Genomic DNA, 26,633 nt, shown 5'->3' on the forward strand with positions numbered 1-26,633 from the left:
TCCTGCTTTGAAGGTAAGGTTTACAGTCCAGGTGAGATAAATGTTTTTGGTTAGAAACAGGAGAGCCTTGTGCCTTTTTCAATAGACAGTTTTTAATGACAAGATACAGGGTATGTGTGGATTTTACTGTACCACCTTTAGACTGCAAAAGTATGGTATGTTGTGACCACTCTGTCTCAAGCTGTTAAAGAGATGAGATCATTGAAACACCAAAAAGAGGAGGGAAGACTGGACAATTCCTCAGCTCCGGCACCCAACATCCTTGTGGAACACTGAATCATCAAGAAAGATGCTTGCTACACTGCACTTTCTTCAAAAATTGGGAAAAAGAAATACATCACAAAGTTGGCATCAGGACACTAGAGATAAAGTTTTTACACCATTTAGTGAAATACGTGGAAGGGGAAGCTTGTTGAAGAGTCTGAAGTTATCCTGGAAGCAGAAGTCCATGTCCCATCAACTGAATGCAGATGCCAGGTTGGGAACCTGACTCGTGTCCTGTACTGGATGCCTGGAAAGGTGTTGCAAACTGTGCTTGACCTGTATTCCCCAGCACAGCACCACCTCCTGGAGCCTTAGGGTCCCGTGCACAGTTCTGCATGAGAGTGATCGAATTCAGAATGTTTTCATAAGCCAATTTTGTTTGTTTTTCAAATACACCGCCTCTGCAAAAACACCTAAGGAGCATTTGTGAACAAGTTTTGAGTTTTTTGTTTTTGAAACCAGGCCTCCTGTCCTAATCCTCCATCCTCCACCTTCCAAGTGCCAGCGGTGTAGATGTGAGCCACCATGCTTTCTATGAACAGTCTTGAAGGGAGAGGAATTTAAGTATTCCCTTGTATTGCTGTGGGATGTCTCTCTGTATGCTGTGAATGTGTGTGGCTCTCATTGGATAATAAATAAAGCTGTTTTGGCCTATGGCAAGAAAGCTTACAGCCAGGAGGCAAATCCAAGCAAGGTACAGAGAAGAAGGGCAAGAATCGAGAGATGTGAGCCAGTGCTCAAGGAGCAACAAGATGGCAGCAGACTGGTAACGCCAGGGCAACATGGCAGCATAGATTAATAGGAATGGGTTAATTTAAGAGGAAAGAGCTAGCGAGCAAAAGCTGAAGGCATAGGCCATACAGTTTGCAATTAATTTAAGCTTCCGAGCTGTGGGACCACAGGGCCAGGTGAGACCTAGAAACTTCCAGCTACATTGTGTAGTCTGGCTGACATTCAGATTCAATTATAGACTCCGAGTAGGTCTAAGATCTTGGAACTAAACAACAATCATGAGATGTGGATGATGATGGTTAACTAGTGTATAGAGAATTCTTTAAAAGCACATACAGCTGTTAAGAGCCCTAAGGCAAGCTGGGGTTCAATTTTTTTGTTTTGTTTTTGCTTTGAGCTTACTATGTAGCTCTGGCTGGCCATGAACTCAGCGATCTTCCTGCCTCTGCCAAGTGCCAGGTGTGTGCTACCATACTCTGCCCAATTATTTTTATAACAGGTAAAACACTTAGGATGGGATTGCTTTCAATGGGAAAAGTTAATGCAACACCCAGCTTTCCCTTCATCTCTGAGAGACAGTTCTACTTTGCTCACTTAGGTGCTTTGATTAGACCCTCTGGTTTAGAGGCCAAGTCTTGTTTGGCGTTTTTTTGTTTTGTTTTTTAAATGATTTATTTTATGTGCATTGATGTTTTGCCTGCCTGCATGTCTGTGTGAGGGTGTGGATCCCTTGGAGCTGTAGTTATAGACAGTTGTGAGCTGCCATGTGGGTGCTGGGAATTGAACATGGGTCATGAGGTTCGTTCAGCAATGTTTTCCTTGGGTACAGGACCACAGTGAAGATGTTGGCCAGCTGGAACTGCTGGTGAAATTCTACTCCTCATGAATCCAGTTTATCTGGACTCAGGATTGTACAACCTATTACTGTTCTGAGTGTATCCTGCAAAGTGATCTGTTTGAATGTCAAACTCAAACTTGTCCTAGAATTTAAGATGTTTTGATAACTGGCTTTATGCATGTGAACCAACAACAGTCCTGTTGTAAAGGCACACCTTTAATCCCAGCACTCAGGATGCAGAGGCAGACAGGCCTCTGAGTTCAAGGCCAGCCAGATCTGCATAGTTGAAACCCTGTCTCAAAAGAGAGAGATTAACAAATGGAAGATTTTACACAAAAGCTTTGTAACAGATCGGTGGCTAAGGCCAGTTTTTAACAGTTTGCTCTGTATCATTTCTCCCCTTTAAAAGGTGCCATCAGGCTGCACATTATTAACTCATGACACCGAATTGCTGTGGATTTCCAGAACAGTCTGCTGCGGGTGACTGAGGAAAGCGGAAGCTTGAACAGCAGTTACACCAAGTACTCTTGGGAGACACAAACCAGAATAAGGAGAAGGCCATTCCAAATGGAAGCAGCCCATATCTGCCTTGGAAAAGAAAAGGATTATATAATCAGGCCCAAAGAGATTTAAAAAAAAAAAAAGTCACCCTAACAAACCAGAAATCACAAGATTTTAAGAAATTATATTCACATTAAATTTAGATTTTTTAGGGAGTTGGAGAGATGGCTCAACAGTTAAGAACATACTCTTGAAGAGGACCAGAGGTGAGGTCCCAGTGCCCACTTGGGGCAGCTCACAACTGCCTGTTACTCCAGCTCAGGGGGGATCCAGAGCCAAGGAGGCACTGGGCTCATGTTCTCATTCTCTCTCTCTCTCTCTCTCTCTCTCTCTCTCTCTCTCTCTCTCTCTCTCTCTCTCTCTCTCACACACACACACACACACACACACACACACACACACACACACTTAAAATAAGCTTTTTTCATCATTTTCCATTTGTGTTTACTGAAAATCACTTCATTCCTGTATTTTTTCAGGGTGTTATCCTATCCTGTACCCTATGGAGTTAATATGCTTGCTTTAACAACATGAAAAGGTTTCCCACGGAAACAGATTGCACCCACTTAGTGTTGATGATTAACAACATGAAAGGGTTCCCCACGGAAACAGATTGCACCCACTTAGTGTTGATTCGAGACACCTGATGTTGACTTTCAACTAGCTGCATTTGCTCTAAGTGGCTGGATGCAGGCTCTTTCGGGAGGTCTTGAGAGCAGACAGCAGAACAAAGTGGTGTAAATAAGGAGGAGAGTACCAGCAGAACTGGAAACAATGTTTAATGCTTACAGAGAACACAAGTTCAAGGTGACAAAAACATTAGACAACATGCCTTTCACACACAACAAAAAAGGTCCGCATATGAAAACCTTGTGTTTCGGACTCTCCAAATCAAAGTGATGCTAACACATTCATCCATCACAGATATTTACTACAGTGCAATGGATGTGCTAACAGTTACTCCTTTTTAAAAAGGACATTAATGCACAACTTGACTGTTTTATAACGTTCCCCCACAGCTGTTGACACGTTTTAGGCCTCACTTTGAAACATGACCTGCACGAGTATGTGGTATAACCAGTTACTTGTGAAAGTGCAGCTGGGCTATTGGCTTGTTTCAGCACGTGGCACAAGGCGGAAATACACGCCAGCTCTGCAGTGTTTCCTAATGCGAAGGAAGGGACACTTGCAACAAACCTAACGTCAGTGTTACAAACAAAACAGGGTTGGCCATGGCGCTCACTCCTTTAACCCCAGAATTCAGGAGGCTTCGACAGGAAGATCGTGAGTTCAAGGCCAGTCTAGGGTACACAGTAAACCCCAAACAACAAACCAACCACCACTTAGGAAGTCAACCCTGTGTGTAAGGGGCTGGCCGGCCTTATTCAATAGCCTGGTCTTTATGCTTAATGCCTTGACAAAAATGTCCAGTTCACAGTGATAAGCTGCCTGCTTCTGATGGGTAGGAGGTATATCATGGTCTAGACTTGATGTTCAATTACAGTTGATCTCTGCACTTCTCAGCAAGGGTATCTTGAGGTAATAAGGATTCTAATAATGACAACTCCTGCTTGGAACATAACTCACTGCGCTCAGGAGTTCATCTCTCACTTCGTATTAGGCTGTTCCTAATAATCCGGGGTATAACAGGGGTGATCCTACAGGAGTGAGTGACATCTTGTTGCCAGTCGGGTCACAGCAGGGCTCAGGGGCAAGTGAGCTGAAGACAGGACCCCAGTGAAGGAGACTGGGAAAGGGTTGCACCTCCCAAGACGCTGAGGACAGAGACAGGTCAGTCACAAGAAATAACGACTCACTGGATTCTGTACTCAAAATATCTGCCCTGTTACTTTTACAGAGACGTCTCTATCCTTGGACTGTCATTACAAGGAAAAACAAAACCTTGGCTTGACAAAGGGCTAAGTGCATACTATTACTGAAAGACCATCACTTCTCTTTGGCTCAATGAACAGCATTTTAGTCACAAGTCATGGACAGTAGTTACTAGGTTCTTAGGCTTAGGGAAATTGACTGAATTTCTGTGCATACGTGGAGCATGTGGAGACTGATAAAATCCATGATCTGAAGGATTGCAAGAGAAATCCAAGGTCTTGACTAATGTCTTCATCGCCTCAGTCTGGTCCATTATATTCAGTATTCTGATGTCAAGTCAGTCATTTACCTTGATGTTCTTCAGTGAGAGAAGTCAATTCAAAATTAAACTTCCATGAAATTGCCTTAATTCTTTACAAAATACAGAACAAAAGTCTTGAATTCAGAAAGGCAGTCTAAGGTAACTGGCTGGAGTTGGTTCATGAATGTTTTTCCAGTAATCAGCTCAGTTATTTTGGCTAAAAACACAGTAACTGACCAGTGGTTTAAACTTTTCTCATTTGACAAACATTTCCAGTCAGCAATATTACTCCTTATTTACATGACCTTTAAAATTATTTTAAGACATACTGGACAGTGAGATCCTTAAAATGTATTTCCTCTCAAAACCTGATTTTCACCCAGTTAAAGATGAGCATTTGGGAGTTAAAGGGAGAAAAGGAGCTTCCTGCGAGTGAGTCCGGGCCCTGCTAGGACCGTCCAGGCACAGCAGGTGTGTTGATGTGGATATGAATGACCACTTGGAGAGTTCCCAGAGAGTAATCTTTGCTTCCAACATACTTCAGATCACTGAATCTTAGACTTCGGCACGTACCCTCTCTTCTTGGTGTGGCTTGCCTTTTATAAAGCTGGCCTGAAGTTTAGACTTAGGAGTGAGGCCTGCACCTCCTCAAGCTTCCTTCCCAGGATTCAGTGGGACTAGTGAAGTCCTTGTAACTTCAGAGCACAGAAGTCTGTGTCCACAACAGATTAGTGACTTTTTCAAAGGTAGTTCCACCTTGTGCCTGATCACCAGCTCCTGGGACACAGGGACTTCGCTGTCCCCAAGAAGAACCCCATTGCTTCACCTCAGGGTCCGGGTGTTACTTCTGCACCTTGGTCCGCAGCTTGGCAAGCTCCTCCTCCAGACTTCTGATGTGCTCCTTCAGTGTGGCCTCGTCTTGCTGGGCTTTCTGACTGGCCTGGCTTCGTGCTTCTTCAATTTTCCGTTCATACCATTTTTCCATCTGGGTAGAAACAGCCTCAAAAAAATACTGGGTTAGCTCCAGGGCTTGCGAGGCATCTCGAAGGTCACTGCCCGCTGCTGACGGCTGCTGCCCACAGGGGCTGCTGGCTGCTGGCTGCTGGTCCCGATGCTTGGTCTGCCCGCTTCTCCCAGACTTCTTGGTTTGAGTGCCTTTGTTGACACAGGAGCCAGTCTGCGGATCACACTTGGGAGCCCCAGTCAGGGGGCAGGAGGCTGCTTGGGCCTTGCCCTTCCTCAGCCGGGAGCCCGTGCAGTCCGAGGGAAGCTGTCCCTGCTGTTGTCCCTGGGCAGCAGTGGCACTGACCGCCTTGTCCTTGGGCCTCACAGCCTGAGAGGAGCTGTTGGCAGCACCCGCTGGCCCTGCAGCTGGTTGGTCTACAGCTGTTTTCAAAAAGAAACAAATGTCAGAGCATGTCCAGATTTAGGCATAGAACTGGGGTCTCACTCACTTGAGGGCCCTGGAGCCCTCAGAAGCTCAGCATTCCTAGGCACCACCTACCCACCCACTGTTCGACCTTTCCAGGCACCACTCACCCACTTCTCTGAGTTTTCCTTCACCTTTTTCCCTCCTTACCTCCCTCCCCCTCATCTCCAGGATTCTTATCTTAGTTCATCAGGGCTCTCTTGGATTCTATGTTAGCCACAGAAATAGCATACAGGCTGGATTTCTGGCCTTTCCTTAAGCCTGTGTTGTCTGCCCTAGACGTCTCTGGATCCTAAGGATGCCAAAACTTACAACAAAGTGTCTCAACACAGAAAGAGTGCTGATCTATGAGGAGGAATATGCCCATGCTCTTCATTTCTGGGACATAAGCCTGTATACCAATTTGTTTTTTGGACCTTTGCTTGTTTGAGACAGGGTCTCACTTTGTAGTCTTGAACTCATGGAGATTCACCTGCCTCTGCCTCCTAAATGCTGAGATTAAAGGCATCTGCCACCACACCCCACCAGCAACTCTTTTTGAGAGGAGGTGATTTTAGGGTTGAGAGCAAGGTATGCAGCACTCCTGATCTGCTCAACCCATGTTCCATTCACTACAGCAGTCTCATAGCTAGTCCTAGCAGGAAACGTTGGCTCGAGATGTTTCTCAGCATTGCTGGTACGAAGATAAAGCCATGGAGACAGATAGGGCCATATCAAGCACTCTGACCTATCAAAGTTCCCCAGTAGGACCCAATTACCAAGCTCTAGTGTGTGTGTGTGTGTGTGTGTGTGTGTGTGTGTGTGTGTGTGTGTGTGTAAATATAATGAAACCATCATTTTGCACAATGGACATATGCTAGTTTTAAACATTATCAAGTGTACTTATTGAAGCTCAAGAGTCTTCATTTAAAGCATGTCTTACCACCCAGGGCAAGCTCTGGACACAGGCCACTGCTTCAGAAAGGTTGCAGGGTTAGGTAAAGGCAAACGGCTCCTTGAGAAGGACCAAAGACGGGAAAGGCCTGCCCGGAAGAAAGCTGGTCCTTCATCACCCCTCATCCTCAGGATCCACTGACCCCCATTGTGCTCGTTGGTTTTTGTGAATTTGACATAAGCTAGGGTCATCTGGGAAGAGGAACCTCAACTGAGAAAACGCCTCCATCAGATCGCCTATACACAAGTCTGTGAGAGCGTTTTCTTCATCAATGGTTGATGTGTGAGAGCCCGGCCACTGTGGGTCCTCTTACCCCTGGGCAGGTGGTCCTGGGCTGTAAAAGAAAGCAAGCTGAGCATCATTTCCTTCATGGTCTCTGTCTCAAGGTTCCTGCCTTGAGTTCCTGCCCTGACTTCCCTCTGATGGAGTGTGACCTGGGATATTTAAGCCGAATAGTCTTTCCTCCCCAGGCTGCTTTTGGTCATACATCAGGACACGTCAGTATCCCTTATCTTATTCCTCACTCTCACATGTCTGGAAACTTCCTAACATTTGAACCTCACTGTGTCTGCTGCAGCTCTGGTGCATGCACAATGTTCAGATCAGGAAGGACAGGGAGTAGGTCTCTGTCTGACAGACGCTCCCTGTGCATGGGTCACCTGGAGAGGAGTCACAAGGAGATGGTGTGGATTTAGCTCTACAGGTCCGAGACTCTCCAGAAAGCCTCAGCTCCAGATTCTGGATCTTCAACATACACCAGGCTTTTAATTCGTCCACCAAGGATACCTAAATTAACAAACAATACACAAAAGATTGGATTTGGTAAGGCTTCTGAATTAAAGCTTCAAGAATGAACTTTTGGGGGACTGGAGAGATGGCTAAGTGGTTAGAGCAGACTGCTCTTCTAGAGAACCTGAGTTCTGCTCCCAGCACCCAGATATCAGTCTTTAACTCCAGTACCAGGGGATCCCAGGGCACCAGGCACCCACGTGGTGAACAGACACAGATGCAGACAAAACACCCCCACACATAAATAAATAAAATAATCTTTAAACATTTATCTTAAAAGATTTCTTTTACGAGCTGGTAAGACGGCTCAGTGGTGAAGACACTTGCTGCCAGGTCTGAAGATCTCAGTTCAGCCCCCAGAACCCACATGGTAGGAGCAGAGAACTGACTTCCTCAAGTCGTCCTGAGCTCCACACATGTGCCTTGTCATGCCCATCTTCTCTTTCCCTGCCCCCACCCCTTGATAAAAGTGTGTGTGTGTGTGTGTGTGTGTGTGTGTGTGTGTGTGTGTGTGTGTGTGTGTGTGTGTTCTGTGAATGTATGCCACACGTGTGCATGTCGCACTGGAGAGGAGAAGAGTGAGGTACCCTGGAGCTGGAATTACAGGTGGTTGTGAACAAGCCAGTGTGGGTGCTGGGTCCTCTGGAGAGCAGGACACACTTAACCACTAAGCCAACTCTCGAGTCCCCAGGAGTGAACTTTTAAATGATGACACTTGAGGTTACAAGCGGCACATCGGAAGGTTAGCGATCACTCATCCTCCCACTGTTATACCTCACCAAACCAAGGCTGTGAGTCACCTACCACTCAAATGCCTACACGCCCTGCACATCCTCCACACCAGGTGGGTTTGGCTGCTCCCACCAACCCACAAGCCCTCATCCCATTCCTGCTGACCTGGAAAGGCAGTAGACTGCTGAAGAGGAAATTGATGACCAGCCAGATCCCAGAACTGACTCTGGCAAAGACGGCCTTTCCAGCAGACTCAGCAAGAGCCTCCGACAGGACTACCTGCTCTTGGCTACTAACTTGACCGGGGCTGCAAAACCCACAGGCTGCGGAATGCAAACGGTCTTCACACCCTCAGCCTCTCGGACCTGCTAGACCTGGACCAGCGCGGTAGACATGCACGCCTCGGCAGTGGAGGCCTGGCTAACTCACCTGCCGTTTCTCCCCCTCCTGCTTCTCGGCGGCCGCATGCCGCTGCAGGCGATTCAGGCACTCGGTTCTCTCTGCCGACAGGCGCTCCACCATCAGTTTGTCCAGAACACACATCTAGGGTTCAAGGAGACAGAGCATGCTGAAATGATCTAAGAATGGACTCTGGCTTCTACTCACGAGGAGCGTCCACACAACGGGCAGCCGACGCCAACGGCTCCTTCCATCCTAATTTCACAGTATGAAACTCTAGCTTTTCAGAATTCCTGCACACACTTCCTGTAAGGTCACTGTTGTCCCTTTTCCTCATCGTAAGTCCCGAGTGCTTAATAGACCACGAGTTCACAGAAATACACAGCATAAGCAAATGTAGGTGGGGATTCTGATAGGTCCTGGAACGTAAGAGCCAAAGCGATCATAAGAACAACTATCTAAAAACCCCAGTGGATGCGTTTCCCGTCGCTTCACTAAGGGCAGTCAAAGCATGCATGGAAAAGGACCAGAAGCTATTTCAAAGATTGCTTAAGAGAACAAGTGACGGCCATCATTTAATCAAAGTCCTTTCTGGGGCCTTGTAACATTTCCTGTAGGGCCCCAATTCCCACGCTAGACCAAGCTCACTGATCTGACAAGGCCCCAAACAGAGAACGAAGCTAGAAGGAGCCACCCACAAGGACTCACTGGTGATGCTCACGGACTGTCACAGTGAGGCTGTACCAGTTCCAGAAGGGGTGGGTGAGCCTCCTCTCTTGTGTCTCTTGTTTTTTTTTTGGGGGGGGGGTAAGGGGGAACTGCTTACTCTCCCTATTTCCAGGATGCCTTCTCCTCCTCGTCTGCTGGAGAAACATCCACACCCAAGAAGCAGGTGTGCAGGGCTTCTTGAAAAGTGACAGCATTGGCCCAGGCACCTGACTTAACACAGTCAGCTCATGTCCTGTCCTTGACCCTTGGAAAGAGGACTGACCTGCCAATCTGCCATCCTCCCCACATTACCACGAGGCCCTAAGGATCTAGCTTTCTATCTGGCACAGTCCTTTGAGGGTACAGACTGGCTAATACATCATGACCTGAAGAGTTTTCAAATATTCTTTCCACAAAATGCAAGAGGTAAGTAAGTCAGAAAAAATGTTCAGCCTCAGTGGGCAGGGTGGTACACCCTTTATCCCAGCATGCTGGAGGCAGAGACAGGAGGGACTCTCTGAGTTCCAGGCCAGCCTTGTCTACATAGCAAGTTCTAGGCTAACCAGAGTTACACAGTGAGATACTGTCTGAAAGAGGGAGCGAGAATGTGTGTTAGTACAGCTTCACCAGAGAGAGAGAGAGTTAGTTCAGCAATGTCCATTGAACACAAACTTGAAAAAGTAAATATTAAATGATGGCAAGAATTTGAGACAGAACCTCAGATCCTGGTGGAATATAAACAGGTACCACCTGTCTAGGAGGTAACCTGCCAGCATCACCGAGAGCCTCGAGCATTAACGTTGGACCAAATTATCCTAACGCTAAGCCCAAGACCGAAAATGGGCCAGCAAGATGACTCAGTAGGTAAAGACATCTGCCACCAAGACTGAGAACCTGAATTCAGTCCTTGGGACTCACAGGGGAGGAGAGACTAGTTATCTTCTGACCTCCACCAACACACACACACACACACACACACACACACACACACACACACACTCACACACACACACACACTCACATACACACACTCACACATACACACACACACACACACACACAAAATTAAATGTAAAAACATTTTAAAGTCTGAGAAGTATCCAAAAAACACATATGCAAACTTTCATCTTAATATTATTCATAAGCGTAAGAGAAAAATCTAATAATAAGTAAATTATGTTGCACTACTAGATGAATGTTATGCATCTAAAGACACGGGAAAGTGCTTGTGAGGTATAGAACTGAGGGAAAGGATATGCAAATATCCTCCCACACAGCGCTGCACCTTGAGGCACACTGCAGGATGGGAAAGAAGGCTGCCGGAAGGGTCCATGTGGATCCAGAGATCGTCATGGCGGGTCTGAGCTCTAAAGAAAGCCTCCAAGGAGGAGGAAGCAAGCCCGAGGGGGTGGTGCTAGGCATCACATTCCTTCAATGGGGAGCACTTCCCCCAGACATATTATTCTATCTGTCTCCTTAAAGTGTAGCTTAGTGAAAAATCCTACTCACTGCACATTTCCTGTTAGTGACAGGAAAGTGTACTTTCACAGCGGAAGAGAACTAGGGCCCATCTTAGCATCAGCGACTGTGAAGCACCCTGACACACTGCAAACCAGGACTATGCTTGCAGAAGTATTTATTGGATCCTACGTAACTGTGTTGAACTCTGGTCACAGACTTTAGCAGCAGCTCTTGGAGGTTTTGCTCCTCACAAGCTTGAGGGATCCACTCAGTCATGGTCATTAAACTCAACTCAGTGAGTCAGGAATAGGCCCAAGAATTCACCTCGCCAGCCTCCGCTGCTGCTGCTGCCGCCGCCTAGGGACCACACTCTCAGAACCGTGAACCACGGCCTCAGGCCTTTCTGTTGGCGGATGTGCAGGGATGAAGACACAACTCACACACTCACGAGGGAACTAGGGAAGAGATCCAGAGGGCAGCCGGTCCTGTAAGACAACCGGCATGGATGCTCCGAAGAGACAGACGGCTGGGAGGGACTGTGAGCCTCTCAGAGAGAGCACAGAACCCAGCAGTCAGGTGCACAAAGGATCCTGCGCTAAGATTAAACTGAACAGCTGGGTGTGGCAGCATGCACCACCCATCCCTGCCACGTGATAAGTCTGAGGACAGCCTGGGCTACTTGAGACTTTGTCTCAAAGGGTTAAATAAAAAAAATAACCTATGGAAAACAACTAAATAAAATACTTAGGGACAACTGAGAAAGTCCAAACATGAACTGGATATGGTGCAATTATCATTGATTCTCTCAGATGTGATGAATTTTGTGCTTATCCCTAGGGGGCACACTGAGCTACTGAGAGGTAATATGGCAGCACATGGTGACTCAGTCTCCTCCAGTGTGAGAAGAGGGACCAGTAAGGCAGTAAGAGCGACTCAAAGCAGCAGACTAAGAGCTGAAGCTGGATGTGGGGCCCATGTTTCCAACCCCAGCACTTGGAAGGGGATCAGAGTTCAAGACCAACCTGGGCCACAGAGTGTCACTTTGTCTTAAAACCAAAACGGAAAATGGGTCGACTCTCAGTACGAGTATAAATGCATCTGCTATTTCATTATCCTCTTCTCTCAGCTTTTCCTGATAAAAAGCTGAACAAAGGAGCTGGTGGTGTACCTCACTCGGTAAGTGCCTGCTTAACGCCAGGAAGCCCTGGGTTCAGAACCCAGCGCATGAGACCAGATGTGCAGACCTACAACCCAGCCTTCGGGCAGGGGAGGTGGAAGGTCGGGAGTCTGAGGCAAGGCTGACGCCAGAAACCCAGTCTCAGAAGAACACAGATGAAGAAAATACATTTGAATATCAATAGTTTTTCTTTTTTAATCACTAGAGGCTTGTGGGTAATTTGCTTTCCTCACTAATGTTTTTCTTTTCTCTTTCTTTAAAAAAAAGTTCTATAATGGGAATATATTGTCTGCCTGCCTTCCTTCCTTCCTTCCTTCCTTCCTTCCTTCCTTCCTTCCTTCCTTCCTTCCTTCCTTCCTTCCTTCCTTCCTTTTTTCTTTTTTGTCTTGTTTGTTTGTTTGTTTTTGTTTTTTGTTTTTAGAGACAGGCTTTCTCTTTGTAGCCCTGGCTGTCCTGGAACTCACTCTGTAAACCAGCCTGGCCTGGAACTCAGAGATCCACCTGCCTTTGCCTCCCAAGTGCTGAGATTAAAGGTGTGTACCACCACCGCCCAGATTCTCTCTCTCTCTCTCCTCTCTCTCTCTCTCTCCTCTCTCTCTCTCTCTCTCTCTCTCTCTCTCTCTCTCTCTCTCTCTCTCTCTCTCTCTCTCTCTCCCTCCCTCTCTCTTGTCTCTTTCTGTCTCTGTCTGTGTCTCTTTCCTTCCTTCCTTCCTTCCTTCCTTCCTTCCTTCCTTCCTTCCTTCCTTCCTTCCTTCCTTCCTTCCTTCTTTCCTCTCTTTCTTTCTTCCTGGAGACAAAGCCTCACCATTGCCCAGATGTCCTTGAATTTGTGATCCCCCTGACTCAGCCTCCTATGTGCTGGCATTACAGGCAGGGCCACTATGCCTGGCAGGAACACCTAGCTTTTATAACCCTAACTTTCTTCCTGTGCCCCAGGGCAGCCACACGGAAGCCCTAACATCTCTGAATCGTCTTCTGCCTTCACCCCTGTCGTCGGGAGGCTGAGCACTGGCTTACTTGGTGCTGGGTCTTGCTCTCCATCTGTCCCAGCTTCGTGTTCACTTTATCCTGCACCGATCCCAGCTCGGCTTTTATCTCCTCCACAGTCGCCTCCAACTGGTTCTCCAGCTTGTGGATTAGAGGTTCACAGCGACAACCCTTTATTGGTGCCTGGGGGGGAATGAAAACGGAATCAGGGGCTGGAAAGATGGTTCAGTGGGCAAGAGCACTCGCTGTGCAAGTCTGAGGACCTGGGTTCAGATCCCAGCCCCCATGGAAAAATCCAGGCATGTACATCTGTAAACCCAGAGCTGTGGGGGCAGAGACAGGAGGATCACTGGGACTTGCTGGCCTCCAGCTTCAGTGAAAGACCCTGTCTCAAAGGAATAAGATGTAAAGTGATAGAGCAGGGAACCCAGCACCCTCCGCTGGCTTCTGCAAGTACACGCACAGGAGTGTGCACTCAAATACATACACACAATCTATCACACACAAATACTCTCTCTCTCTCTTACACACACACACACACACACACACACACACACACACACACACACACACACACGGGGGGGGGCGGGGAGAGGGAGAGACGGACAGACAGACAGAGAGGTAGACATTAGCAAATTAGGCCTTCTTTATTCAAAAATCATCTTGGGTAACCGCCACGCCACGCAGGGTGCCAGGGGGAGACGGAAGACTAAGAGGACAAAACTCATCCCCAAGCTAGCTTTGGAATATCCCATTGATTGAGCTTTGGGTCCAAATGCACGAAGATTCAGAGGGTAAGGCATAGTACCTATCTTAAAGAGGCTTGAACCCGCCCCCTCTGGGGCCTCAAGACGGAAGTCCCCTAAGGATGGTACAGAATGCTACGGGCAGTGCCGTTTTCTGGGGCCCACATGGCATGGTACATCTGCACCGTCTGGATGGGGAGGCTTGTGGCTCACATCTGGCTAAGTCAAGCCCTGAGTGGCCATCGACCTCCAGGCACAGGCTGCAGCAGCCTTGGCTTCTGCAGGCCACTGCAGCTGTGTGGTACCTGCATCACTTTGCCGTCCTCGCCCCGGTACAGCGTGTAGAGCTGGTACGCCCTGAACCCGTGGGGCGGAGGTGGGGACCAGCATCGATGTCTGCTCTTCTTTTTGGGGTGGTGATGACTGTGTGGGTTCCTTTGGTGTCCTGGCTGTTGGTCTGCTGCTGGGGTGGGGTCAGACAGTGCTGACACCTGTGGGAGGGAGAGCCACCGCTAGGTCCCTGCAACACCCGCTGGAGTGATCCTGCCGCCATTCCCATCCCATGCAGTGCTGCCCGGGATAACCCTGTCTCGAAAAGAAAAACTGAAGAACCCCACCTTGCTTCTGAGCTCAGGGCAGCACACCCAGAAACACGTGCGCAGCCCTCTCCAGTGTCTGAAGCCGGTGGATTTCATACTTATGTTCATATTCCCAAACAGCCAACCAGAGGCATGGCGTCCCGCCTGGGTGAGTCACCACCACAGACCCTCTCCCAAGGCCACCCCAAATGTGCCCCCCTACCCGGCCCCTGCTTGCTCCTCACCTCTGGCCTTGACTTTCTCCTCCTGTCATCCTTTCTGGGCTCCTGGGAAGCTGATGGGCAATCTCTTCTAGCTTCCTCTTTTTGGGGGACAGCTTGCTCACTGCTGGGGGTGTCTCCTGCTGAGACACTTCCCTACAAACGAAAAGCCCCCAAATTGTTCCACTTGAGCCTTTGGCCTCTGACCCCCGCGGGGTAAACTCGTGCTTACAAGACTCCATCCAATAGTGAAGCCATAGGGACATTAGCCAATGACAAAAGCTTTCTGCACGGTGGCCAGGCTCAGCAAGAGCCTCTGGCTGGCTGGGCTTTTATCTGGATGAATTGAAGTGGGCTCTTGGGTGCATACTTCGGGGCTTAGATCAAAGGTGTGCGGCACCACACCCAGATTAGTAACAATATCTTGTGTGTCCAAAAAGGTCTCTATATCATAGTCCCCGCCAAGGACTCTCAAAGAGCGGGGCACCTCACACATGTCTTTGATCTCAGCAGAAGCAGGTGGATCGGATCTCTGGGAGTTCAAGGCCAGCTTAGTCTATCTAGCAAGTTCCAGACCAGCCAGGGCTACACAGTGAGACCTTGTCCCCTCAAAAAAAATTGACAAAGAATACCGTATTGCCCAATGCACAGTGGTACCTGCTGAGGGGTGAATCTCCATGTCAAGCTTGTATTCTATGTGCTGTGCAATCCTGCTGTGCCCTGTGCCATGCTTTTCTGACTTACACGCAGAAGCCAGAGGAGTAGCCTTGCTCCATTCTCTAGTTAGAAACCGAGGAAGCAGGCTGGGCTAGTGGAGCTCAGAATCACCTAGAGAGCTTGTTCAAATAGGCAAGGTTGCCCCCACCCAGAGCTCTATTCCAGCAGGTCCAAGCTGAGTCCTGGGAATCTGCATTACTAACAAGGTCCCAGGTCACAACATGGACACCCCAGCTGCGGAACCAAAGTTCTGCGTGATTCAGGGCATAGTAGAGTGTGTCCACTATGGGATGAAGGGCACAGACACCCGGGGCACACAGGGAGGCTGGAGGGCACTCTCACCCCACACAAGGACACAGGATCTGGAACGATGGACAGACAGGGACATGAGGAAGGGGCAGTGGCCTGCACCCAGTGGGAAGGACCCACCAAGGAGGGCAGCAGCAGGGCTAGGCAAGCGGGCAGCTGAGGTCTGTGGCAGGGCCCCCATACCTTGCTCTGCGCCACCTCATCTCTGGGCACAGACTGCGCCCTCCTCTCTTCCTTGAGTCTCTCTCTCCTTTTCCTCAGGCTTCGCCCACGACTAAAGCGCAAGATCTGAAAGAGACAGACGCCATCGCTGCAGGGATGAAGGAAGGCGGCATCAACACGTGGCAGAGTGCCCTGGGCGTGGCTCTCTGGCCTCACAGGACCCACAGCCTGGTGGCAAACACTAGGAGCCACAGAAAACTCTGGACTTCCTATACCCCCTTAGTCTTGTGCTGAGCACAAAAGGGACCCAGGAATGGGTGGTACATTGTTTCTGATCACAAGAGACTTCTGTGATGACAATAACAGGCATTTATGTGCTAGGCTGGCACGGCCAGATAGGTGTGCATAGCCTAACTCCTGAGAAAGCCACTTACGTAAAAACCAGGGTAGGAATGGCATGTCAGGAGGCGGCCCTGCTCCAGACAGCCTGGTTTTCCACCTTCCAGTTCCCTTGACCAAAGTGTGTGCAAAAAACCCGTCAGTTTAATTCTGACGTCACTGAGGTGTATCTGTCGGCCGTCAGACTAACTGTGGCTCCCGGAAGGAGGACTGTACCTGCCCCTAACAATGCGTAAAGCAGGAGGAACCAACAAGGGCATGGGACAGTGACATTGGGGGACCCAGCAGCAACTGGATAAGGAGTTTTAGCACATGGTTTTGGATGCTCGGGACTCCTTCTCATCAAATGCAAAGACGGGGAGCTGCTGGGGTCAGCCTGTCTTTAGCCACTGCACACAGACCTGAGGCACCAAGAACCGTCGACCTCTGGCCCAAGGTGTGTAAGAATATAAAAGTCTCAGAGCCTGCTGGTGACAGTTCAGACTCGGCGGTAAGTCTGACAAAGTCACCAGTGCTCACTGCTCACCGTGTGTGGAATCTTACATCGGCACAGCTGACCTCGGGCCTGAAATTCTTCACATCTGTGAACCACAGCTGTCATCTATGACAAGTGACACAAAGCAGCGGCAGCAAGTGTCCTCCACTGACTGAAGAGAACTGCAAGGCCCACAGCCTTTCTCAGGGAAACGTGGGCCAAACAGAACATCGGCAGCGCTTTCCAGACTCCAGGAGTCTGTGAACGCTGGCCCAGAGGCCTCTTCTCAGTACTGCTGTGGCCACCATACTTAACTAAAGACTTCAACAAAAGGATTTTTCTTTACAGACAAAGCAGGCTGTGTGTGAACTACAGGCAACAAAAACATGATGCAAAGAACGTATTATGTCACGTATGAGCTCCACAGGCATGCCGCGCCCACAGGGGCCAGAAGAGGGCACTGGATGCTGGGAACTGGAGTTACAGATGGCTGTAAGCGCCTATGTGGGTGCTGGGAACTGGACCCGGGTCTTCTGCAAGAGCAGCCACTGCTCTCAGCTCCCAGACCATCTCTCCAGCCCTCGAGGCCATGCTTCAACAGAAATGCAAAGGAGGCCAGTTCAGGAGGAGAGCGAGGGTGAAGATCCTTGAGCTCTGCAAGCCAGCGGACAGGTGGGCTGAAAACACAGTGCTCTCTGTGTGCCTGGTGAACTCTGCACCCCACAAGACCTGCCGCCCTACAGGGGCATGTGACGGGGGAGAGGGCTGAGTGGGTATCAAACTTCCAGATGTTGAAACTGAAACTCCTGACCTTCTCTGCTTTCTGACTGTGACAGACCAGCATTTTTCCATATTTCACAAAGCTGGAATGGGGTCCTAGGACCCTGACTAGGGGCAACAAAGGCATGAAGAACACACAGGCACACAGACACATGGCCACACAGACATGCGAAGCTGAGATCGGCTTGTCTGGGCTCACTCTGATGGAGCGGCTGCAACACCCTAGAAGCTCAGCCTGTTTATTATATACAGTTGAACAGGGAGGTGGGCAGGGTTTGTGGTTTCCAACTGGACAAGGTGGCAGGTTTAGCTAATCTGAGTATGCGCAGTCTCTGTAGGGGGTCAGTCCTCAGATCGTAAATATCTGTGGGGGAGAAGCTTTGGTGGACAGTTTTTGCATACACTCTCAGCACCCACTCATGGACCAGGAGGGTTTTGAGTCCCTCCATTCTCAGCTTTGGGGGCTCATTGGCTTTGCTCTTTCTCCAACATCACCCGGGGAAGGCTCTGCTGCTTCCACTGGTCTGAGGCATCGGGGTCCTTGACACGGCCATTCTTATGTCAACAACCCACATCCCCTCGGGATTTCACATGCTCCCTACAGCGGGGCATTACACTTCTAGCAGCTTCTCACACCTGCTGCCCACATCAGCGGGCATGGATGTCCAGACACCACTGAGTAGCACCAGCTCCATGTGCAAGAGGGTGGTCCCTCTTACAAAAGAGAAGAACCGTCAACAGCCTGGAAACTGCTGCCAGGCATATGAGCGTGTCTTTAAAATTAAGTGAAAGGAGGGTCTTGTGATATGCTGGGCCCGGGAACTAGCAGCATGGTTAGTTAGGCTCATGAACCCCGAGCCTCAATAAACTGGACAAATGAGCGTTCCAAGCCTTGCTCTGGACTAGCCTGCCTTCCCAACACTAAGGAAGTGATTGCTTCCACTGGAACGAGTAATGGTGAACACTACAGAGCATCGTCCTGTCTTAGCTCAATTACAGAGAAACTGTCTGGGGAGGATGTAAGTACGAAGGGAGAAAAGTTGTGATTTCAGGGTGCCAGAATTACAAATTCCTTATGGTTACCTAATGTCAACCTCAGTTAATGACATCAGCCATCATTCCAGAGCAAAGACCAAAGTACCCAGATTCAATTAACAAGAGGGGAGACTCAATCTGCACCTCACTGCCTCCAGTGGCTATTTACTGTTCTAGCTGGACAGGATGATCCCCTGACCTACATTTCCGGGAAACGCCCCCTCACTTCTCCAAGGCCTTTGTCCCATGTGTTACAGGAGGGACCAGCCCTACGTCAGCCACAGCCTTCTCCTACAGTGTTTTAAACGGGAACTTCTGCCCTCGCTGGGCAGCTGAGAAGGGAGAGTCCAGGAAGCTCGGGGTAGCAAGATCACACCCCAGAGAGAGAATGGCACCCTGGGTAACGAGCGGGGCTTGGCGCCACATAGATGCGCTGCCCTGCCTTGCTTCTTAGCACATCAATTCTTCTTCATTTTCACCTGGCTTCAACAGATCACAGCCAGCGGCACCCAAGCAACTGTGCAGCCCCACATGATCAGGGAGATGCTGCGACTCCTACCTGGGGAGCCTTGGTGAGTAGCAGGGCAACTTCGGGATTATTGTGGTAGCGGGCAGTCTCCAGGGGGGTCTGGCCTGCCTGAGGAAAGACACAGGGAAGACAGGTGAGAAAGCGACCCCAGGAGTGGGCAGTTCCACTCTCCATCACACTCGGCCTCAGCTCTGCAGTGGCGTATATCAGCAATGCTCATTAAAGCCTCTTAGCCTCAGAGGGCAGGACATGTCTGTTGAGCGACACAGAGGATCCGAAAATCCACTTATGGGCACAAATTCTCCCACAGGCGCGGTCTCAGCACAGAGCTACAGCCGCGATGCAGGCTGCAAGATCAAACGCCAGCAGTGGCTGTCAGTGGGATTCCAAAGGAGAGTGTGTCCTGGTCACCATGCACAAGGTAAGAAACTACAGCACCAGGCCAGATCAGAGGTTTAATGAAGGAGGAGGGTGTGGGGGCAGGGTGAGCTGGCCACAGAGATAATCCTAGCTTCAGTGTCCCAGAGCCTTGGAGGAAGAAGGGTGCTGGCTCGGGGTCCTACAGAAATGACCAGGCCTACGGAGAAAGGGAAGGATGGGAGGGCAGAGTCCTGGAGAGGAGACAGGGAGTTCTGAGCTGGGTTCACACTGGCCAGGAGGCCATCTTGAGGCCGGCATGCTAGCTTGTTGAGAACCCCTCAGAACTCTCTGTGCTCACCCCAGCCCAGTGTCTCAAAGTGTCAAGTCCCAGGGCTGCTCAGAGCCGGCCCAATCCTGATGAGCATCCCAGCGCCTGTGGAGGGTGACGCTCACTGAATCTCCAGGGGCTGGGAGTCTCTGAAACTCACCGCTGCGGTTCAACTTACGTTGTTCACAATGGTCGTGTCAGCGCCAGCTTCCAGCAGGATTTTAACTACCTTCTTGTGATTTAGGGCAGCAGCCACATGGAGGGCTGTGTCTCCAGCCTGAAAGCAACCAGAAGACAGCTTGCTAAACTCACATATTTGTTCCTGGCTAACGATGCATCTCTACCTGGGCCCCTAAACAGGATTTACCCCATAAACATGAAGCTCACTGTGAAAGCCTTGACGAGGCCCCAAAGCTGAGTGGTCAATGCATTCATTCATAACATCGAGTCTAGAAGCTACAGGCCAGGGCCACATATGTAGAGCTGAAGAGGACCAGTTGGGTTGCTGAGAATGGAGGGCCTTTGAGACTCTGGGAGGCAGGCTGGGGGGCTAAGAGCATGTCACCCAGAGCTCTGGACTCTGTGTATCGGCCCAGGGAGGTCAGAGTTAGCACTTGGCTTCTGAGCTGGGACTGAGGAAAAGCTGAGAGAGGACTTATGCCTGGCCTTCATGGACCAGGGAGCCTGGGACTGGTCATCCGCAGGCTCAGGTGAGTCACCAAGGCCTGGGCTTTGGTTAAGGCTGACTGTTTTCTACACTTCCCCTTCCAGCCTCTACGTTTTCATATTCTCTTTATATGAAGTATTCCCGGATGATGAGCCCAGTTCCCAAAGACAGGCTGTCATTTCCACAGGGAAGGACAGATGTGGGCCAGACGAACCCAGGAGAATTGAGATTCATCCTCCCCTGCCAGAGCAGACAGAGCCTCAGTCTGCATTCACGGGCGGTGTGAAAATCCAGCCATCTCTGAGGAGAGGCAGAGGCCTATTTCACCCACATCACTAGTTGCGTGTGTTGAGGAAATGACTCCGCATCTTGAGAAATGCTGAGGCCAGGGTCCCACTCCTGGACTGGACTCCCTCGGGTATAGTGTGGGTGGGATGTGGGGATTTCTGAGGGTGAGGTTGAGATGGGAGGCTTTTGTTTTCTGTTTTTTAAGTTCCAGGGTGACTGTCACATGCTGCTAAGGCTGGTGGGTGGGGACTGAAAGGTGGGTAGCCTCTGACCTGGAAGCTACTGGGAAATGGCTTTTGACCAGTTAATGGTTCTTAACCCGGCACACCTTCAGAAGGGAGATGTGCAAAAGTATTCTGCTGAACCCAAAGCACAGAGATTTGGGCTCCTTCACATGGGGTGGGAGACCCAGGGCAGTTCATAATGTCCCTGACGGCTCTCATAAGCCGCCAGGGAGGCTCGAAGCCGCTGTTATAGGTGTTTAATCTGTTCCACAATCTAGTTTTAATTCCAGGTTTATGCACCCAGTCCCCCTCAAAGGCAAACAGAAACGGGGGCCTCAGCAGCTCACACAGAAGGGCAGAGCAGGGAACGGAAGAGCAGAACCCATGAGACGCCCCGTTCCCTCGCTCCCCTCCCACACCCCACTCCTCTTTGCAGATTTCTTCTTGACACCATCACAGTATAAGCACAAGTCACAGGTAGATCTCCCACAAATGTTCAGCATGTAACTGTGGTGATCCATCCGCACAGGAATGGATGGGTACACGTCCAAGGATGGAGGCGGCCAGGTAAGCCAGGACCATTGCTGGTGGAGTCCCAGACAAGCCAGAGGGCAACACCTCCCAGCAGCCTCTACCCCGTCTGTACCCCGTGGCCATGAAGAGGGCACGTGAACTGACCTGGTTCTTTTCATGAACGGAGCAGAAAGCGCCGAGGAGCAGTTTAATGATGGACAAGTGGTTATACCGCGCAGCCACATGCAGACAGGTGTCCCCTGCCTGTGGACCGAAATCAAAGTCTCAGCACAGTCAGCAGTGACTAACACACATCTACCACACCAGGGAAGCGCGTCACTTCAGCACTGGCAGACAACTGCCTACGCTGTAGGGAGTCTCAGCCTGAACTAGAAGCCACCCTGCAACACAGCTGCTACAATCCCAAGAGCCTTTGCTTTGCTTTGCGTATATAAACTAGACACCTGCTCCCATGAGCACTTTGGAAAAGCTAACGTGAGTGATAGGCTCCATGGACCCGGCCTCCCTACAGTGTCTGGGATAAAGGACGCTAGAGCAACAGTGTTGCTTTGGAATGTTTCCCAGCAGAGACCTAGCACAGCTGGATGGATGCTAACATCCTCTGTGAGCAAGACAGCCTAGGGAGCTGATAAACCAGAAAATCTCAGACTCCTTCTCTGTGGGCAAGGCCAGACCCCACGTCTGTGACAACTCAGAGACAGATTGCCACGATGCTCTGTAGGTTCCTGCTGCCGGTTTCCGTCTGTCTAGACGATCATGGCCACTCAGCACAGTGAATTCTAGAACTGTTTTACACAACTCTGCTCTAAACAGGCAGATACTGGCAGTTTCTGAGAAGAGCCTAAGCCGCGCACTCTCCTCAGAAAACCCAGGAGGTAGGATGCTCTCAAGCCCCTTTAGTGACATTCGTCTACAGCCACTGCCCTGCCTGCTCACGGGAAGGACACTGCGGTTAGCAGCAGCTGCCCTGGGGAGAGGCTGGGTCCTGAGTGTCACAGGACCGCCCTGCCTGGTACTGTCCCGGACAGCCACAATGCAAGGCTCTACGTGGGGAGATGTGCTTGAAGCAGTTCCGGCAGTGGTTCTCAACCTTCCTAATGCTGTGACCCTCTGATACAGCTCCTCATGCAGTGGGGACCCCACATGCACCATAAAATTATTTCATTGCTACTTTAGAACTGCGATTTTGCTGTCATGAATCATAATGTAAATATGTTTGGAGGTAGAGTTTTGTCAAAGGGGTCGCGGCCCGCCGGTTGAGGACTGCTGATCTACAAGCCTTCTAGTCCTGACAGACACATGGTGAAGAAATGATAAAGTAAACTGGAGACGCAAATGGAGGAAGCAGCATTTTCCCCCAAATGGTCCCTTAGAAAATTAGCAAAAAATTCATTTAAAGATTAGGCCCCAAGCGCGCGTGCACGTTAGTGTCTAGATATTAACACTGACTCTTCTTAGGGTTCTTTCCCAAGGTAATACAACAGAGAGCACCCGCGAGCATCTGGTACTTTCACCCACGTTGTTTTTGAGGTCAGCCCGGGAGCCACCCAGCAGGAGGACGCGCGTGCTCTGGGAGCGGCTGTTCTGGCAGGCCAGGTGCAGAGCTGTGTTCCCTGCCTGGGAGAGAGGAGGAGAGGAGGGGATGAGTTAGCAGCAGGCGCCAGCACAGCCCTGCCTGCACACGGAGATTCCCACTCGGAGAATCCAGCCACTGCCACATTCTGCATCATGACAGAGATCCCAGCTGGTGTTTCAGATACTGGAACTGTGAATGTAGAGTCCCAACAGGCTGTAAAGTCCCCTGTCCCTAAACGTTGGCTCTGAGCCCTGTCTCTGCCCGCCATGAGTTAAAGACATTCATAAGCACTTCGCACGCTTGGGTTGACTGCTTGACCAGAAATGCAGCTTAAGCCCTCCTTCCTGAGGCCCTGAGCATGAGTATTCCTGGTCCTTGTATTCCCTGGACCACGAGCATGTGTGCAGCTCTGAACCCTGGCTCAGAGATGACTCTGTCCAGCCGCCAGTAGCTGGGCTCTGATACTTCCGGGAAGGGGCGGGGCTAACACGTGACTTGTAGGCCTGTTTGGAGATGCCTGTTCCTCAACTTTTTAAAACATAAACACTTGAACTATGGAAAAATGTTGACCTAAGGGGCAATACCACTGCTTACCATAGTTAAACACCACCTCAGAAAAATGTCCACAGTAATTTTGCAAATGCCACAGTGTGAACAGAACTCTTTGGTTCTAGGGGAACAGGGGTCCTAACAGCTGCTGATTACCCCCCAGGAAAGCATTTTCTCATTACTGCATGGGAAAAGCAGGCAAGGTATTCTGAGCACACGCTGGTCACACGCAGGCTAGGGGCTTTATCCTGTGACCTTGCGAGCTGCGGTCTCACCTGCCCACAGCTTGGGGCATCCCCTCCCCTGCCCTCCCCTCCTCCAGACCTCACGTGTCTCCAGAAACTCCAGGTATACTATTCTTTTTGAAAAAGAAGACTACAGCACTGAAGTAAATAAGAAGCAAATAAATCAAAATTAACGTGGGTGAAAGTACCAAAATAAGTGTATCATCAGCACTTAACTACCCACAACCATGGCTCTCATTAGGCTTGTTGGGCATTACCTCGAGGGATGGGGAAGGCAAGCCAGTGGCCTGATGTCTCTCCCCTGCCTGACACCCTACTCCACACCACAAGCACCGGGATGGGGATGCTTTCAAGGTCCTGGGTGCAGGGCTGTGGCCCTGTTCTGGACTCTCATTTCCTCAGCCTGAGGGGTGAAGCCTGACCTAGCAGTTGAGGTCTCGCATTCTGAGAAATCTCTCTGATAATCAAGCCTGGCTTAGAGTTGGTTTTGTTTTTTGTTTTGTTTTTTTATTTGTTTGTTTGTTTTGGCTTTTTTTTTTTGAGGTTTTAATTTCCAGGCTAAGACCATGGCAAACTTAGCTCTCCACAACAAAGCATCTACTTATGTCTTAAATACTCTTGATCTCTGACTTCAAGGCAGTGGTTAAATATATGCTGAAAAAAATGAGTGAAATCAAAGAAATCCAATGGTTCTAGAAATATAGCACACAGAGTTTACTTTGCCACTAAGAAATGTCAATTATGTAGGAAATTCCTTTGATCAAGAAAAGTAAACATTGGGCTAGAGAGATGGCCCACAAATTAAGAGCACTCGCTGCCCTTACAGAGGACCCAGGTTCAATTCCCAGCACCCACAGGCAGCTCACAAGCATCAATAAATCTAGTCAGTTCCAGGGGACCCGATGCTCTGCAGGTACCAGGCACACATGTGGTGCACATATATACATGCAGGCAAAATACTCATACACATAAAATAAAATGAGTAAGGAGGGAGGGAGGGGGGGGAGAGAGAGAGCGCGCACCGTAGTCTGGGTTAACAACACGCAGTACATCCACACAGTCCAGTACTCTTCAGCCATAGAAGGACTGAACTAGCAACAAGTGTAACAACACTGGGAGTCCCAAACACTCAGGGAAACAAGGTTTATTTTTGAAAAGGCGACACAGAGGTGTGGTTTCTAGCGGCTTGGCGGGGTTGACTGGGGCACTGCCACCAAAGGGCACAAAAGAACTTTTCTGAAGTGACGGAGCGTTCTATGTTGGCGTTGGCAGTTACACAACCACACACACTTGTCTGAACTCATGAGACATGATTCATTCCTAAAAAACAGATTTTATGAAAACCTCACCTTCAAACCTGCCATTAAACTGTGGCCTACGGTACATGCATGATCAGCACCCCAAATGATGGGTACTGTCTCTCCAATGTGATGCTGTTTTTGCTAAATAAGAAGCACTTTCTAGAAGATCCCTCAGAAGCTGTCTGCAGAACGTGAACATCCCTTGTTGGGAGGACACGGACCCCCTTATTGGTATTTCTGAATCTTTCTCCACTTGGTCCTAAGCAGGAACTAGTGACTTTCCACAATCCTCTTGGGGCCCTACATGGAAAGAAGGCAGTGTGGTGCAACAGACAGGCAGACCTGGGCTGCTTTATGGCCCTCAAGGTGTCCCAAGCAACACATGTGTCTAAATCAAAGATTCTAGTAGTTCTACTAACTCCTGGCTCAAACTTACTTGTTCACAAACCAAGACAACCAACTTCTCAGTGGGCATAAAAAGAGAATCAGACTATGTACCATCTTGAAGGAATGGAGCAGCCCCACCCGAGAGGACATGAGGCAAGCATTGGTGATTATGTGCTGCCTGCAGGGGGTCCCACAGGCTTCTGCCCATGAAGAAACCACAAGAAATGTGACCACAGCCAAGCACTTGGCCAAGAGAAGGAGGAAGGATTATAAGAGCAAGGGGGGTCAGAATCATGATGGGGAAAACCACAGAAATAGCTAACCCAAGCTAATGGGAGCTCATGGACCCTGGACTGACAGCTGGGGAGACTGCATGGGACTGAACCAGGCCCTCTGATTGTGGCTGAAAGTTGTGTGGCTTGATGTGTTTGTGGGTGCCCTGGCAATGGGACCGGGACTTATCCCAGGTACACAAACTGGCTTTTTATTTTTTTTATTTTTTGTTTTTTTGAGACAGGGTTTCTCTGTGTAGCTTTGGCGCCTTTCCGGAAACTCCCTTTGTAGCCCAGGCTGGCCTCGAACTCACAGAGATTCACCTGCCTCTGCCTCTGCCTCCCAAGTGCTTTACCTATTGCTGTCATAGATACATGTCAGGATGAAGTTTCCCTAGCATACTCCGCTGCTTTAAGAACTGAAACCTGAGATGGTAGCTACTGTACAAGTAGGTAAGAATGTCTTTTCCTTTTAGGTGATGCCTGGGGATCTTGTGCATGAGAGGCAAGTGTTCTACCCCTGAGCTGTATCTCCAGCCCTTACAGACCATTTTTGTTTTACAGCTTGCCTCCCAAAGGCAGCTACTCCGATTCCATTTCCCCAGCCCACCTTCCCCTACCACGCTGACTGTCGGCACTTTGGTTCTTGGCCGACACTTTCCACGCCAACTCTCTATTGCTGTCCTTTTGCCGTAGTGTCAAACGATGAGGACAGGTTCCTGGCAGCAGCCGGGGGAGGGGGGGTCCCACACTAGCGGGGTCTCAGCACTGTGGTATGCTCACCCTGCCTGGGGCACCAGCCCTTC

At 49.7% G+C, this 26,633-nt stretch overlaps 1 protein-coding gene across 5 annotated transcripts in view; it reads right to left on the reverse strand.

Annotated features, from left to right (window-relative positions):
- Positions 1–3,157: 3,157 nt before the first annotated feature.
- Positions 3,158–26,633, reverse strand: part of Ankrd6 (ankyrin repeat domain 6) — a 171,503-nt gene continuing 148,027 nt past the window's right edge. For all 5 annotated transcript variants that reach the window (XM_015994185.3, XM_042270958.2, XM_076564024.1 and 2 more), the window contains 11 exons: positions 23,016–23,114; positions 21,642–21,740; positions 19,963–20,061; positions 19,127–19,204; positions 15,900–16,004; positions 14,715–14,846; positions 14,197–14,382; positions 13,176–13,328; positions 8,843–8,956; positions 7,552–7,678; positions 3,158–5,915 (listed from right to left, as the gene is read on the reverse strand). In XM_015994185.3, the coding sequence (XP_015849671.1) occupies positions 5,371–5,915; positions 7,552–7,678; positions 8,843–8,956; positions 13,176–13,328; positions 14,197–14,382; positions 14,715–14,846; positions 15,900–16,004; positions 19,127–19,204; positions 19,963–20,061; positions 21,642–21,740; positions 23,016–23,114 (1,737 nt within the window). In that variant the 3' untranslated portion in view covers positions 3,158–5,370. The remainder of the gene's footprint in view (positions 5,916–7,551; positions 7,679–8,842; positions 8,957–13,175; positions 13,329–14,196; positions 14,383–14,714; positions 14,847–15,899; positions 16,005–19,126; positions 19,205–19,962; positions 20,062–21,641; positions 21,741–23,015; positions 23,115–26,633) is intronic.

The sequence above is a fragment of the Peromyscus maniculatus genome, chromosome 2 (genome assembly GCF_049852395.1).
Source record: "Peromyscus maniculatus bairdii isolate BWxNUB_F1_BW_parent chromosome 2, HU_Pman_BW_mat_3.1, whole genome shotgun sequence".
In the NCBI taxonomy this organism is placed as follows: Eukaryota; Metazoa; Chordata; class Mammalia; order Rodentia; family Cricetidae; genus Peromyscus; species Peromyscus maniculatus.